At 44.9% G+C, this 14,383-nt stretch overlaps 1 protein-coding gene across 13 annotated transcripts in view; it reads left to right on the forward strand.

Annotated features, from left to right (window-relative positions):
* The window catches only part of WIPF2 (WAS/WASL interacting protein family member 2), a 43,045-nt gene that overhangs the window by 23,695 nt on the left and 4,967 nt on the right, over nucleotides 1–14,383 (forward strand). For 10 of the 13 annotated variants that reach the window (XM_022557779.2, XM_089901221.1, XM_089901223.1 and 7 more), the window contains 5 exons: nucleotides 3,420–3,552; nucleotides 4,266–4,382; nucleotides 4,735–5,391; nucleotides 12,551–12,760; nucleotides 14,116–14,217. In XM_022557779.2, the coding sequence (XP_022413487.1) occupies nucleotides 3,420–3,552; nucleotides 4,266–4,382; nucleotides 4,735–5,391; nucleotides 12,551–12,760; nucleotides 14,116–14,217 (1,219 nt within the window). Of the gene's footprint in view, nucleotides 1–537; nucleotides 723–3,419; nucleotides 3,553–4,069; nucleotides 4,383–4,734; nucleotides 5,392–12,550; nucleotides 12,761–14,115; nucleotides 14,218–14,383 lie in introns of those variants that run through there. The other 3 variants (XM_089901218.1, XM_089901227.1, XM_089901219.1) reach the window with 3 other exon arrangements.

Here is a 14,383-nt window from a genome sequence, read left to right on the forward strand (position 1 = left end):
TGCCCTGAAAGAGGAAAGGTGACTTAACCTAGCTAATTTGTTTCAGAACTAGGACAACAGTTCAGGTCTGCCAACTTCTGGGTTTTTTCCTGTAATTTTTGGGGTGTGGTGAGAGCTGAGGCTGGAGGTGTAGGTGGGGGGTTTGGAGTTTTCTCTTGGTCATGATGGGGAGATGCTGAAGTCTCTTCAGCAGCAGAAGGAACCTGCTTGGGTTTATATTAGGAAAATTACTCTTCACAGTGTGGACGGTAGGTTGGGAGTTGAGACTACAGACAGGGAGGTTGAGACTGGAGACAGAAGCCTGTGGCAATTGAAAATGAGAGTCTGGACTAAAGCAGTGAGGATGGAGAGTGGAGACAAGAGACAATGACAAAGTAAAATCTTAAGAGTCTGATGACAGATGGAAGAGTGAAGAAGAGGAAGGAGATTTGAATGACTCTAGTTGGGGGATTGATTTTTTTAATTTTTGTTTATTTATTTATTTTTTGTGGTACGCGGGCCTCTCACTGTCGCGGCCTCTCCCGTTGCGGAGCACAGGCTCCGGACGCACAGGCTCAGTGGCCATGGCTCACGGGCCTAGCCGCTCCGCGGCATGTGGGATCTTCCTGGACCGAGGCACGAACCCGTATCCCCTGCGTCGGCAGGCGGACTCTCAACCACTGTGCCACCAGGGAAGCCCTGGGGGATTGATTGAATGCTGGTGCTATTTACAAGAGAAACAGGTTTGTGGAGGAGGATATGAGCTCAATTTTGGACATGCTTAGTAATATTTTTCTCTTTACAAAAGTAATATGTTCAAGAAATTTATGAACTGTGGTTAAGCAAAAAGGAGCAGTTACCCATAATCCAACCATTCATAACAGTTTTGTGTCTAGCCTTCCCCTCCCTCCTTCTTCCTTTTGTATCTGTCTACCTTTTTAAAAATTATTTATTTATTTATTTATTTATTTATTTTTGGCTGCATTGGGTCTTTGTTGCTGCACACGGGCTTTCTTTAGTTGCAGTGAGCGGGGGCTACTCTTCGTTGCGGTGCGCAGGCTTCTCATTTTGGTGGCTTCTCTTGTTGTGGAGCATGGGCTCTAGGCACGTGGGCTTCAGTAACTGTGGCGCGTGGGCTCAGTAGTTGTGGTTCGCGGGCTCTAGAATGCAGTCTCAGTAGTGTGGTGCACGGGCTTAGTTGCTCCGCAGCATGTGGGATCTTCCCAGACCAGGACTCGAACCCGTGACCCCTGCATTGGCAGGCGGGTTCCTGACCACTGCGCCACCAGGGAAGCCCGTCTACCTTTTTTTTTAAAAAAAGGCTGTGCTTTATATACATACTGATTTCTGATTGGCTCTTCTTCCTCATTAATACATCATGAATGGCTTGTCATGTCATTAAATGTTTAGTGATATCATTAAAAAATTCTTTACTAAAAATCCAGAAAAAACTAGAGAACACCAATAAACATAGAAAATGTTAATCTATAATTAACCTTTGTTAACATTTTGTATGTTTATTGTAGGAAAACTAGAAAATACAGATAAACATAAATAATTATTACCCCAGATTAACTTTTGCTAGTATCAGTGTATATCCTTCTAGAAATTTTCTGTATGTGTGTACCTTTTTATTCTTCACAATATAAGCTAGCTGCTACTTATTGAACTCTTACTATACACCAGGCACTGTGCTAAGCTCTTAAAAAGTGTTATCATTTAATTCTCAAAACTACCCTATGAGATAGGTCCTGTTATGACTCCTGTAGAAAACTGGAATCATGCTATATGTATTGTTCTATAATATTTTTTGCTTGATTGTGTCAGATATTTATTTCCATGAAAAGATGCTTACTTCTACATCCTTTAAGAGCTTAACTGGCATCCCACTGTATGATTATACCATTGTTGTTCTTTTCGGTTGAACTTTTAGATTACTTCCGCTTTATGCTATTATAAACTGTTTTTTGCTATTATTATCGTCTTTGTGCACGTCTCCAATTATTTTCTTAAAGTTAATTTCTGGAAGTAGAATTCTTGTGCTAGACTTTTACAAGGTGTTTGATACATAAATTACTTTCTAGAAAAATCATACCAATCTATCCTACCACAGGTAGTAGAAAAGAGTACCTGTTTTCCTGGATCCTTAAGATCACCATGGGGCAGCTTTTTATTCTATACATTGTTTTGAACATCTTCAGTGTGCCAGGCACTGTACAGGCAGTGGTCCCTGCCTTCACAAAGCTAGCAGTCTCTTTGTAATTTTAACCTTTACCAGTATCATAGGTAGATAATGATAGTTTTACACTACATTTTTTTTTATTATAGTTGTTTTTTTTCCATATTTGTTGGCTCTTTTGACTTCTTTTATGCAGTGTTGTTCATATCTTTTGCTTATTATCCTACTGATTTCTAAGTCATCTTTATATGTTAACGCTCTATAGATTTGGGCCACTACCTTTATTTCTATCATATGTTAACATTTGTCACCGACAATTTTTCTTCCAGTGTGTCATCTGCTTATTTACTTATATTCCTAAGTAAATAATTTGAAATAAGCAAATCTGTCGATCTTTTCCTGTATTTTGATTATCTTGATTAGAAAGTCCTTCCCATTACCTATATTTTTGCATATAGCACTTCTGTGGTTTTATTTTTTTACACTTAAATTTTATAATTCAGCTAGAATTTATTTGAGAGTAAAGTGCTAAGGTAGGTATTTAACTTTATTATTTTTTTCTAAAAATTAACCACTTGTCGGACTTCCCTGGTGGTCCAGTGGTTAAGACTCCACGCTTCCGCTGCAGGGGGTGTGTGTGCGATCCCTGGTTGGGGAACTAAGATCCTACATGCCGCCTGGCATGGCCAAAAAAATTAACCACTTGTTATTAACACCTTGTATTTAATAATCTATCCTTTCTGCACTGAAGAAATATACTTTTATTATTTCTGTATAGACCTGGGCCTGCTTTATGGACTTCCTGTTTTGTTCCAGTTATCTAGCTGTCTGTCCCTATGCTCCTGTTGTTGTTGGTCATAGGAATATTTCAGGATTTAAACAAGATAATGAAAGTAATGTGCTTATTATTAGCACAATGCCTGGGATATAGTGGGGGCTCAATAAACGTTTGCCTTGGTGGTGATGATACAAATAAAGTGTCCGGCACACAAGCCTAGCACATAGGTGCTCAGTAAGTATTGGTGCAGGCCTCCTGTCAGAAGCTTCTAAACAGGAGGAAGACCTATATCCTTCACAGAAGGTACAGCATGAGAGAAAGGTCTAAGGAGGAGGATAATGGACATTGATACTGTCGTTCGGCACATGTATCTTATTAGGTTAGACAGGCATCTCGTGGAATCCAGTTTGGCTTAAGGCATTTATCCTGAGCTTGTGATGAAGGGGATATTGAGGGTGAACTTATGTTTCCCTCTTCCTTCAGGCCAACACTGAGCTGCCCAAGCTGAGTAGAGATGAGCAGCGTGGTCGAGGTGCTCTCTTACAGGACATCTGCAAAGGGACCCGGCTGAAGAAGGTGACCAACGTTAATGATCGGAGCGCTCCCCTCCTCGAGAGTGAGTCTAAGCTTCATCTCCTAATGAACCACCGGGATCCCAGGATTGACTCGGGGACTAGGCTTGGCTGTCATTTTTATTGTTGGGTCGTGAGTGGGAGAGTTTTGTCTTGGCATGTTCTTTGGCTGTCTTCTCATCTGTTCGTTTGAATACCTTAGAAATTGCTTTTTGACCTTTGAGAAGCATTCTCGGGGTCTTAAGCCTCCCATCTCCTACTATAACTAGTGCTTGTTAGGGCATATCCTTGGCTTTTCTCTGACAAGACCACCACAGTCCTAAAAACCTGTAAGCTGAAGCCAACGATGATTTTATAATTGCTACAAGTGTTCATTCTGAAAGGCCTCTGGGGGTTTTCTCACAGCTGGGTCCCTGAGCCATTAAGCCCCCTCACCATCTGGGACTTGGAGAGGAAAGCCTAGAGAACTCTGTTGAACAGGTCTTCATCCTGGTTACCACGCTGCCCTAAATAAAGGAAGATTGGCTCCTCGTTCCTTTTGTTTTCTCTCTTTCATCACAGCACAGAGTTTCATCCCCACACCTACATGAAGCTGTGGAGCAGAGAAGCCCAGCTTTCTATTTCAGTGGAAAGGCAAAAGCAATATCGGTTTGTTTGCAAATTAAAGCCCAGGTAGAGGAGGGGTTTCTCCTCAGGATTGACTTGGTCACCAGCCTCAGAGCATATGAAATGAAAATCCTAATGGTGTGCTTTCCAGAACCCAAAGGAAGCAGTGGTGGTTATGGCTCTGGAGCAGCTGCCCTGCAGCCCAAGGGAGGTCTCTTCCAAGGAGGAGTGCCCAAGCTCCGCCCTGTGGGAGCCAAGGACGGTTCAGGTATGTGATAAGTACTTTCTTAGGATATTTCCCAAGCGTGTTCGTTTCTGACTGGTCCCAGGTGGGCCCTCTGGGGTTGAGGAGTGTGGTAGAGATGGGAAGAAGGAGTGGGGGCAGGGCAGGGGTTATAAAGTAGAATAAAGCAAAAGCTGAGGGTAAATAAGAATGCATTCAACTTGCATCAGTAGTGTTTGTTAATGGGCCCTGAGCCTGAAACCAGGTTAAAACCCAGAATCATATAGGTATTTGCCCTGCTGCCATGCAGGTTGCACTAAGGAGGCGGGGTGACGTGGAGATACCCAGCAACATAGGTCCAGCTCTGTTGACCCAGTGCTGTCTGGTGTATTTGTAGAGAACCTAGCTGGCAAGCCAGCCCTACAAGTCCCCAGTTCTCGAGCTGCTGCCCCAAGGCCTCCGGGGTCTACAGCCAGCGGGCGCCCTCAGGATGATACAGACAGCAACCGAGCCTCACTCCCAGAACTGCCCCGGATGCAGAGACCCTCGTTACCGGACCTCTCTCGGCCTAATACCACCAGCAATACGGGCATGAAGCACAGCTCCTCCGCCCCTCCTCCGCCTCCCCCGGGGCGGCGTGCCAACGCCCCCCCTACGCCTCTGCCTGTGCACAGCAGCAAAGCCGCAGCCTACAACAGAGAGAAGCCCCTGCCACCCACACCTGGACAGCGGCTTCACCTTGGTCGAGAGGGACCTCCCGCTCCACCCCCAGTCAAGCCGCCTCCTTCCCCTGTGAATGTCAGAACAGGACCAGGTGGCCAGTCTCCAGCTCCTCCGCCTCCGCCTTACCGCCAGCCTCCCGGGGTCCCCAATGGACCCTCCAGTCCCACTAACGAGTCAGCCCCTGAGCTGCCACAGAGACACAATTCTTTGCATAGGAAGACACCAGGGCCTGTCAGAGGCCTAGCGCCTCCTCCACCCACCTCAGCCTCCCCTTCTTTACAGAGTAATAGGCCACCTCCCCCAGCCCGAGACCCTCCCAGTCGGGGAGCAGGTAAGTGCCTGGAAGCACCTGATTTTTCCTACCATACTGAGATTGAGTTTATCCTTCCTCTTCACCCTTTTCCCCAAAGCTCTCCTTCAGTGATTGAAGTGAATACTCATTCAACAGGTTTATTGAGTGCCTCTTTACGTGTCAGACCCTGTTGTTAGGAAAACAGCAGTAAATAAAAAAGACAAAAAATCCTGTTCTCCTGGACAGTTAACAAATTAATTAGAAAAATATATATATATATAAAAATACATAGTATATAGATGCTATAGAAAAATACAAAGCAGAGAAAGGGAATGGGATATACTGGAGTGGGGATGAGGTAGTATTTTAAATTATAGGGGTGAGGGTAGAGGTGGGGTCAGGGAAGGCCTTACTGATAAAGTGACAGTGTGGCAAATACCTGAAGGAAGTGAGGGAGTACGCTACGCAGGCATTGAGGGCAGCAAATGCAAAGACCCTGAGACTGGGGACAGCAAGGAGACCATTGTGGCAAGACCAGGATGTGTGAGGGGGAGAGCGGCAGGATGTGTGAGGGGGAGAGCGGCAGGATGTGGAGGTCAGAAAGCCAGATACCACGGGAGGACACCGGAGGACTTTGTGAAAACTTTGGGTTTTACTCTGTGTGAGATGGGGAGCCACTGGCGCGGCACCGGGGCTTGGAACACAGAAGTAGCTTTGATTTACCTTTTGAAAAGGCAACTGGCTCTGTTGTTGAGAACCCACCGCAGGAGGACAAAGGGACCAAAGGAGACCACTTAGGGGGCTAGTGCAATAATCTGAGTAGATGGATAGGATCACAGCAGGTTTGGGGAAAGGTGGGTGTTCAGTTTTGGATGTCAAGTTTGAGGTGCCTGTTAGACATACAAGAGGAAATAGCCAATTGTCGATTGACTCTCAGACTTTGAAGTTCAGGGGAGTGGTCTGGGCTAGAGAGAGAAATTTGAAGGATATTGAGAACCACATGCTGGGGTGAGATCACCTGGGGCGTGAGTATAGAGAAGAGGAGAGGTCCGAGACCTGAGGCCTTCCTACATTGACAGGTGAGAGTGATAAGAGTACTAAGCAGAGAAAACTGAGAAAGAGCCTCTAGTGAGGAAGAAAGGAGGAATGCCAAGAGGGTAATGGAGAAAGCCCAGGATAGAGTGAGTGAGCGGCTGTGGCCTGTGCTGCAGGTGGGTCAGGTAAGTTGAAGACTGAGCATGACGTTGGTCTCAGCAACGTGGGAGTCAAATTGGGGACCCCCAAACTACCCTTCTAAGTAGTTTCAGTGGAGTGCTGGAGGGAGCGTGAGGGTGAAAGTCTAATTGGGGTGGGTTCAAGCATGCCGGAATAGGAGAGGACTTGATGAAGATAGCAATAGAGAAACTCTAGGGAGTTTGCTGTAAAGGGGAGTGGGGGGTACAGGTATGTGGAATGGTTGCTGGAGGAGGATGAGAGATTGAGGGTTGGTTCCCCCCGCCCCACCCCACCCAAGACGGGAGATATTTCAGCATCTGTTCGTGCGCTGATGGAATGATCCAGTAGAGAGGAGGAAATTGCCTGGATAGTGTCCTTGGGGAGGCAAGAAGGAATGGAACCTGATCCACAGGTCAAGGGCTGGCCTTAGAGAAGAGCACAGTTCTTTGTGGTAACAGGAGGGAAGGCAGAGGATATAGGCAAAGAAGCAAGTAGGTAGGTGGGTATAGTGGTAGGAGCATGTGGAAAGTTTCTTCTAAAACTTTTTTAAAATAAATGTATTTATTTATTTATTTATGGCTGCGTTGGGTCTTCATTGCTGCGCACGGGCTTTTCTCTAGTTGCATGGAGCGGGGTCTACTGTTCCTTGTGGTGTGCGGGCTTCTCATTGCAGTGGCTTCTCTTGTTGCGGAGCACGGGCTCTAGGCACGTGGGCTTCAGTAGTTGTGGCACACAGGCTCAGTAGTTGTGGCTCGCAGGCTCTAGAGCGCAGGCTCAGTAGTTGTGGGGCATGGGCTTAGTTGCTTCGCAGCATGTGGAATCTTCCCAGCCTGGGGCTTGAACTCGTGTCCCCTGCATTGGCAGGCAGATTCTTAACCACTGTGCCACCAGGGAAGCCCTTTTTTTTTCTTTTGCTTCTATATTCTGGGTGAAATTGAAAGCAAGAACATATGCTGCGAATGAGGGTAAGGAAATAGAGGGAGATTTGAGGAGAGAGGAAAGAGGGCACAAAATGGCCATCTGGGCATGCAGGAGAATGAGTGGAGGAGAGAAGTGTGCTAGGATGACCAGCATCACGGAAGGCCCGCTCGAGCTTAGGGGCCACACATTTCAAGTGAGATTCATCAGCGCGGTGTGTGTTCAGCTGTGCTTCTGCAGGTACTGAGTTGGAGCAGAGTTGTATTTAACCAGGTTAGTGGTTTTTAGGCATGTGCGACTGTAATGGAGAGCAGGGCAAGGGAGTTAAGGGTGTGTGTAAGGGAGTGCTTGTAACAAGGGACCATGGTCCTGAACTGGGTAAGGAGGGGATTAAGGAACCTTCAAAAAGGTGGGAGAGGTTGTGTCATCTTACAAAATAGCCTGACTGAAAGTAGAGAGGGAATGAGACCATGCTGGGGCCTTCTCAGACCTAGGAATTTTGGCTCCTGTATTCTCTTGTTTCATTGGGCTTTGAGCCGCAGCCTCCACAAATGGCTTTTGAACTTTGATTTTAAACAGTCCCTGCAGGTATAGATGAGATCATCGATTAAGCAGGTGTGTCATCAGGAAGTATGTATTAAAGGCCCATTAACTGGTACTGCTGCTTGATTAGGTACAGAGACATGTATTCTAGGAGCTGGCAGTAGCATCAGGCGGTCACACAGGAGCCTGGTACATGGCCGACCCTGTATCTCCCTGGCTTCAGCCATAAGGATATAGTCCTTACGTGACCTTTGACTCTACAAAGTTTAGGTTAAAAAGAAAATTTTTTTTTAACTTAGGGATATTTTTAAAATGACCCTTTATCTGAGCAGAGCCCATATCTTTCTGAAGCCAACCAGGAATAGAAGCAGAGAAAAATGTAATTTCTGTGGGTTGAACTGAGTTGTTTTAAATGTCTGCAGACTTCTTGCTTCCCACTTCTCAGTTCTTTTTTTGTGATTTCTTTAGAAAAATGTGAAGTTATGAGCCTTGTTCTTCTGTCTACTAGCCATCACCAACTTCGAGGCCTGACATAGGCCTCAGCCTGCTTTCTGTATCAGTAACCAGAGCAGCAGTTCTCAAGAGTGACACTCTGAAAAAAAATTGAGATATTTTAGTCAGAGATCTTTCGAGTATTGGCTCCACTTGTTTTGTGACATTGGGCAGATCACTCTGATTCTCTGAGTTTGTTTCCTCATCTGTAAAATGGTGTTCACAATGGTGTTCACATCTTTTCAGAGATGGTTATAAATAAAAGGATGTGTAAAAGTGCTTTATAAACTGTGGTGTGCTGACGAATTTAGCGGTTTTATGCAAAGGACTTCTAGGCAGTTTTCATGGACTTATCTCTATTAATAAATCATATGGTGTGATAACATGGGATAATTTACTTTTGTTTCTTTATGAATTATTTACATTTGAATGAGTATGTAGCCTTTTACCCTCCCCGGGGTGCTCAGAGACCAGAAAGTCCCTTATTGTCCATAGCATTTGTTTTCTGAATTTTTCCTTTGCAGAGTAAAGCACTATTTTAAAAAATATGTATTTATTTATTTATTTATTTATTTATTTTGGCTGTGCCGGGTCTTAGTTGCGGCATGAGGGATCTAGTTCCTTGACCAGAGATCAAACCCAGTCCCCCTGCATTGGGAGCACGGAGTCTTAACCACTGGACCACCAGGGAAGTCCCTAAAACACTATTTTTTTAAGGGAATTTTTTTCTTTTTAAAAGAATCGAGAATGGAGTGGGAGGTTAGATTTAGCAGATGTAAGTGATTATATATAGAATGAATAAACAACAAGGTCCTACTGTATAGCACAGGGAACTATATTCAATATCTTATGATAAACCATAATGGAAAACAATATAAAAAGAGAATATAACTGAATCACTTTGCTATATAGCAGAAAGTAGCACAACACTGTAAATCAACTATACTTCAGTTAAAATAAAAATAACATCATGCTTTCTTTAATACGGGTTTATCTTGGATTACAAAAGTCAGTCTTCCTATCCTAGGGTTTCTTTTGCACGCTGCTTGTTTCTTGGGGTCCTTGGGTTCTGGCTCTGTCATTTGAAAGTCTTGAAACTGGATGTGACAAAGAGCTCAGAAACTTCTTAGAGATGGCAGAGTCTGGTCAGGGTGGTCCCTGAGGGAGGGTGCTGAGGGAGCCAAGCAGGCAGCTCTTGGTCCTGCTCCGTTTTGCCCATCCAGGTTGGCCCTCATCACTGCCTCCTGCTCAGAGTCTAGCTGGTGTCCTTTTGAGCCTGACCGACCATCTACCTTACTCTCCCTGACCCCACCCTCGCAGTAGATGCAGACTCTCAGGGCCCTGAGAAATCTGAGTCTTAGGGAAATACTTTGAGGATGACCTGAAAGAGCTTCGGTTTGGGCAGATTTGGAATGAAAACAGGGTTCAGAGATCTGCTGGGAGGAGTTAAGGAGATTTCTCTTTAATTATGGCCTCTAATGGCCCCATCCATACTTATACAGACCTTGGAGAGTGAGGGAGAGTTGACATTCTGAGTGTGTTTTATGGGAAGCTAAAACTAACATTTACTGGGCCTACAGTGCCAGACTTCTTGTCTATAAGCATCATCCCAGGGTCTGCCCTGGTAGTCCAGCGGTTAGGACTCCACGCTCCCAGTGCAGGGGGCTCAGATTCTATCCCTGGTCAGGGAAATAGATCCCTCATGGCACAACTAAGAGTCTGCATGCCACAACTATAAGATCCCACACACCACAACGAAGATCCCTCATGCTGCAACTAAAGACCCGGTGCAGCCAAATAAATACTTAAAAAAGACAAAAACAATAACAAAATCATGCCATTACTGTTTCATTCTTAACTATGGTTACTCTATAGAAATTCTGACAGTAATTCAGGAAGAATGATATACACTCTTATTACTAAAACAGTGTTGTCTGTTAAGCCAAGTAGTCTCCATGTACTGTTTGGTAACATGGCCCAGGTACCAAAAGACACATTTTCATCTCACTGGGTTATACATTTGTTCGGGAGATATTTAATACTTGAGGTTGTTGTGAAAAGCATTGTGTAGCAGTTTTCTTACTATGGAAGAGCAGACGTATGCTGGGTCTGTTAGATCTGTGACCTTAGACAAATAGCTTGAGTCCCAGTTTCCTCATTTATGAAATGGGGATAATGCCTCATACTTGTGCAGGGGTGGCTACAAGAATTTTTAAAGATTTAATACATATAAAGTGACCAGGACAGTGCCTGGAACATGATGGATATCAAATAAATGGTAGTTACTATTATTGTTAGTGCAGAGCATAGAAATAATCTAACTTAAACACATTCGAACCTATTCCAGTGATGTCCAGCATGCTTTTTATTTATTTATCTATTTATTTATTGGCTGCATTGGGTCTTCATTGCTGCACGCAGGATTTCTCTTAGTTGCGGCGAGCAGCGGCTACTCTTCGTTGCGGTGCTCGGGCTTCTCATCGCATGGGCTTCTGTTGTTGTGGAGCACAGGCTCTAGGCGTGCGGACTTCAGTAGTTGTGGTGCGTGAGCTCAGTAGTTGTGGCTCGTGGGCTCTAGAGCACAGGTTCAGTAGTTGTGGCACATGGGCTTAGTTGCTCCGCGGCATGTGGGATCATCCTGGACCAGGGATTGAACCTGTGTCCCCTGCATTGGCAGGCAGATTCTTAACCACTGCACCAGCAGGGAAGTCCCCCCAACATGCTTTTGACCTTACCTTATGCTTGGTGGCAAATTTTGTCTTTTAAGGGTGAATTTGATTTTCGAAAATGGCCAAAAATCAGAGCCAGACGTAGGTATGAATTTTTTTGTTGGTGGTGCAACCTCAGAAATGAGAAGTGACCATCATATGATAATATTTATGGATCTGTCTGACAACCTGGGTTTGGAGGCAATTCCAAAAGAGGTGTTCCCTATTTTTTTTGAGCAATGAGCCTATCATTGGAAATATATAACTTCTGCAGATGAAATTATTATAGATAATTTGAAAATCACTCATTTTAGTCTGTACTACTAAGTGTTAGAATAAGTGACATAGCCTGTAAATGCTGTGGGAGAGCAAAGGAGGGAATCAGGTTAGTGTGGATTGCTTTGGAAAAGCCTTGAGAAGATGGGACTTGAGTTGAACCTTAAAGAAAAGTAGGATTTGATAGTAAGGGATGAGGGGTGGTATTTCTGAGTATTGTGGGGGAGTCACAAGAGTAAAGCATATGTAATTTGGTTTATTTAGCACGTATTGATTGAAGACCTACCATGTGCTGAGCTTGGGAACTCAGATGAATGGACACTGCTCTGACTTTAAGAAATATACAGTACCCTCGGGAAGAAGCACGTGTAAAAAACATAGTAGTGGTAGAGAGAGACAGAGTCGATAGAGCAGTACAGAAGAGTGGTACCTAATCCAGTGTAGGGATCAAGGAAGAAAAGAAGGTGCAATCAGGCTGACTGATGTGGTGGGTTACTGTGTAAAAAAGGAAAATGATTGGGTGAGACCCAGTCAGTGTGGAAGCTAAGGATTTGAAACTTTATGATATGGGAAATGCAAAGCCCTTGGAAAAGTTTGAGCTAGTATTTTGGGGAGATTAGTGAGTTGGTGGTATGCAGAATGGATTGAAAGGCTAAGAGATGAGAAGCAAGGAAAACATTTGAGAGGCTTTTTGCAGTAGAACAAGATAAAAATGAGAAAGCCCTGACTTAGAATCGTGGAGGAAGGCATGCGAAAGCAGAGAAAAAAATCATCGAGGATAAGTGGAATTCTTGACTGACTTGTCTTGGGAAATGAAAAAGGGTCATAAATTTATTCTGAACTTTGGTATCGAGAAGAATGGTGATGTTGTTAAAGAAATAGGGATGAGGGGAGGGTGAATATGATATTTAACATGCTGCCCAGTGGTTCACAGGGTCTGGTTCTTTGGGAAAGCACCGAGCACTCTTTTGGCCCATGTCTCTCAAATCCCTCCGTCCATCGCCGTCTCTACATCCAAACCTAACTGCTTTGAACTTTAATTGCAGCTCCTCCACCCCCGCCACCCATGATCCGAAATGGTGCCAGGGACGCCCCCCCTCCCCCCCCACCGTACCGAATGCATGGGTCAGAACCCCTGAGCCGAGGAAGGCCCCCACCTCCACCCTCAAGGACGCCAGCTGGGCCCCCCCCACCGCCTCCACCACCCCTGAGGAATGGCCACAGAGATTCTATTACCACTGTCCGATCTTTCTTGGGTGAGTAGCTAGCTGTTTTAGTCTCATAGTTCCTGTGGTGACTTCACTAATTCCAGTGGCCGCTGCAGAGTGGGAGTGGTCACTTGGTGTCCTCTGTTCACTGCAGTTCCTCTCCTGACCTTCCCTCAGACTTCTGGGTCCATCCATGGACATCCCTTTCCGTAGGCAAATTCTAGGCACGATTCCTTTGGAATAGATGGAAGTAAGATCAGCAGGTGTTGTGCTAACTCTAAAGCCAGTCTCTTGCTCCCCAAGGCTCATTATTTGTGGTTAGCTTTTAGGTCAGAGACTGTATCCTCTTCAGGATTATTGAGACAGGAATTACGTATCCTCCTAGGAAGAAGAGCTCCTTTCTGGACCTTTGAAAACAAAACAACACTGTGTACCCAACTTTTATCTAGTAATCCAAAGCCACTGACTAGTTGTGTTACTTTGAAGAAGTCACTTCATTTTTTTGGACCTCACTTCCCTTATCTATGAAACAAGGAGACTGACTAGCTCAAGAGTGTATTGGATTAACTTTTCCAAGGCTATAAATGAATCTTAGACTCTACCTAAGAGATTCTAATTCATTAGGTCTGGGATGGAGCACCAAGTAAAGATTGTCCATCAGGTATTGTTAGACCCTCTGTTGAGGAAGTCTGGAAAGATCTGCACAGTCCCTTGTAGCCTGAACACTGTAGATTCTTTAATGGCTGACTCTTCTCTGGCCCTGCTCTAGTCTGTTCCTGTTAAGTGGACCAGTATTTTTGCTTGGAGGATATGCCCTTTGGAATGTGATCGAGCCACACCCATAGAACATTTGAGCCTTCTTGTAGAGGGGCCATGGAAAGTGGGAGTGGGAGCCATGACATGGCCATCCCGACTGTGTTGCAGAGCTCAATGAGGGGAGCCTGGGCCAAAAGGGAATTTTCTGGTCAGATCGTTCCCTAGCTGGTGGCATATAGTCCCATTTTAGATTAATTTCTGCCAATTTGTGGATTTAGTTCAGTTGGTTTCCCATGGTGATAGTCTCTAACATGACTATGTTACTGAAAGACAGAACTATATTTCCTTCTCCTGCCATGCAAACAGCTGGGCTCCTTTCCTGGTATGTGCCTGGTTTGGGGTGGAAAGATTTAAAGAACCAGTTCAAAGACTCATTCCTTAACGTAAAGAGCCTTTGAACACACTGTGCGTACGAGGTGCAGAGAGTAATGCTGTTGCTGCCCTCACGAACCTTGCTTCAGTGGGCAAGGCAGGCCCTCATGGTACATCAGGAAGCCCGGGAGACTGGTATGGGGAGAGTCGGAAGTGGCAGAGGGGTGAGTGGGAGCACGAGGAGGGGGTATGAATTAATATTGTTCCTTTTGCAGATGACTTTGAGTCGAAGTATTCTTTCCACCCAGTAGAAGACTTTCCTGCTCCAGAAGAGTATAAACACTTTCAGAGAATATATCCCAGCAAAACAAACCGAGGTGAGAGAAGAGAATCATGGAAGGTCTTCCATAATTGCATAGGCTGTAGAATCGGTGCGTGCTTTTCTTAGCTTAAAATTTGCTTCTCCTTGTCTGCATTTTCTTAAACAGACAACGAAGCCTTGTCCCAGATTGTAAAGGTTAGCTTGAAGAGCCTGTCTGTCTC

Source organism: Delphinapterus leucas, chromosome 19, assembly GCF_059928025.1.
Source record: "Delphinapterus leucas isolate spDelLeu-1000000601 "Yukka" chromosome 19, BTC_Dleu_Yukka2, whole genome shotgun sequence".
NCBI lineage: Eukaryota > Metazoa > Chordata > Mammalia > Artiodactyla > Monodontidae > Delphinapterus > Delphinapterus leucas.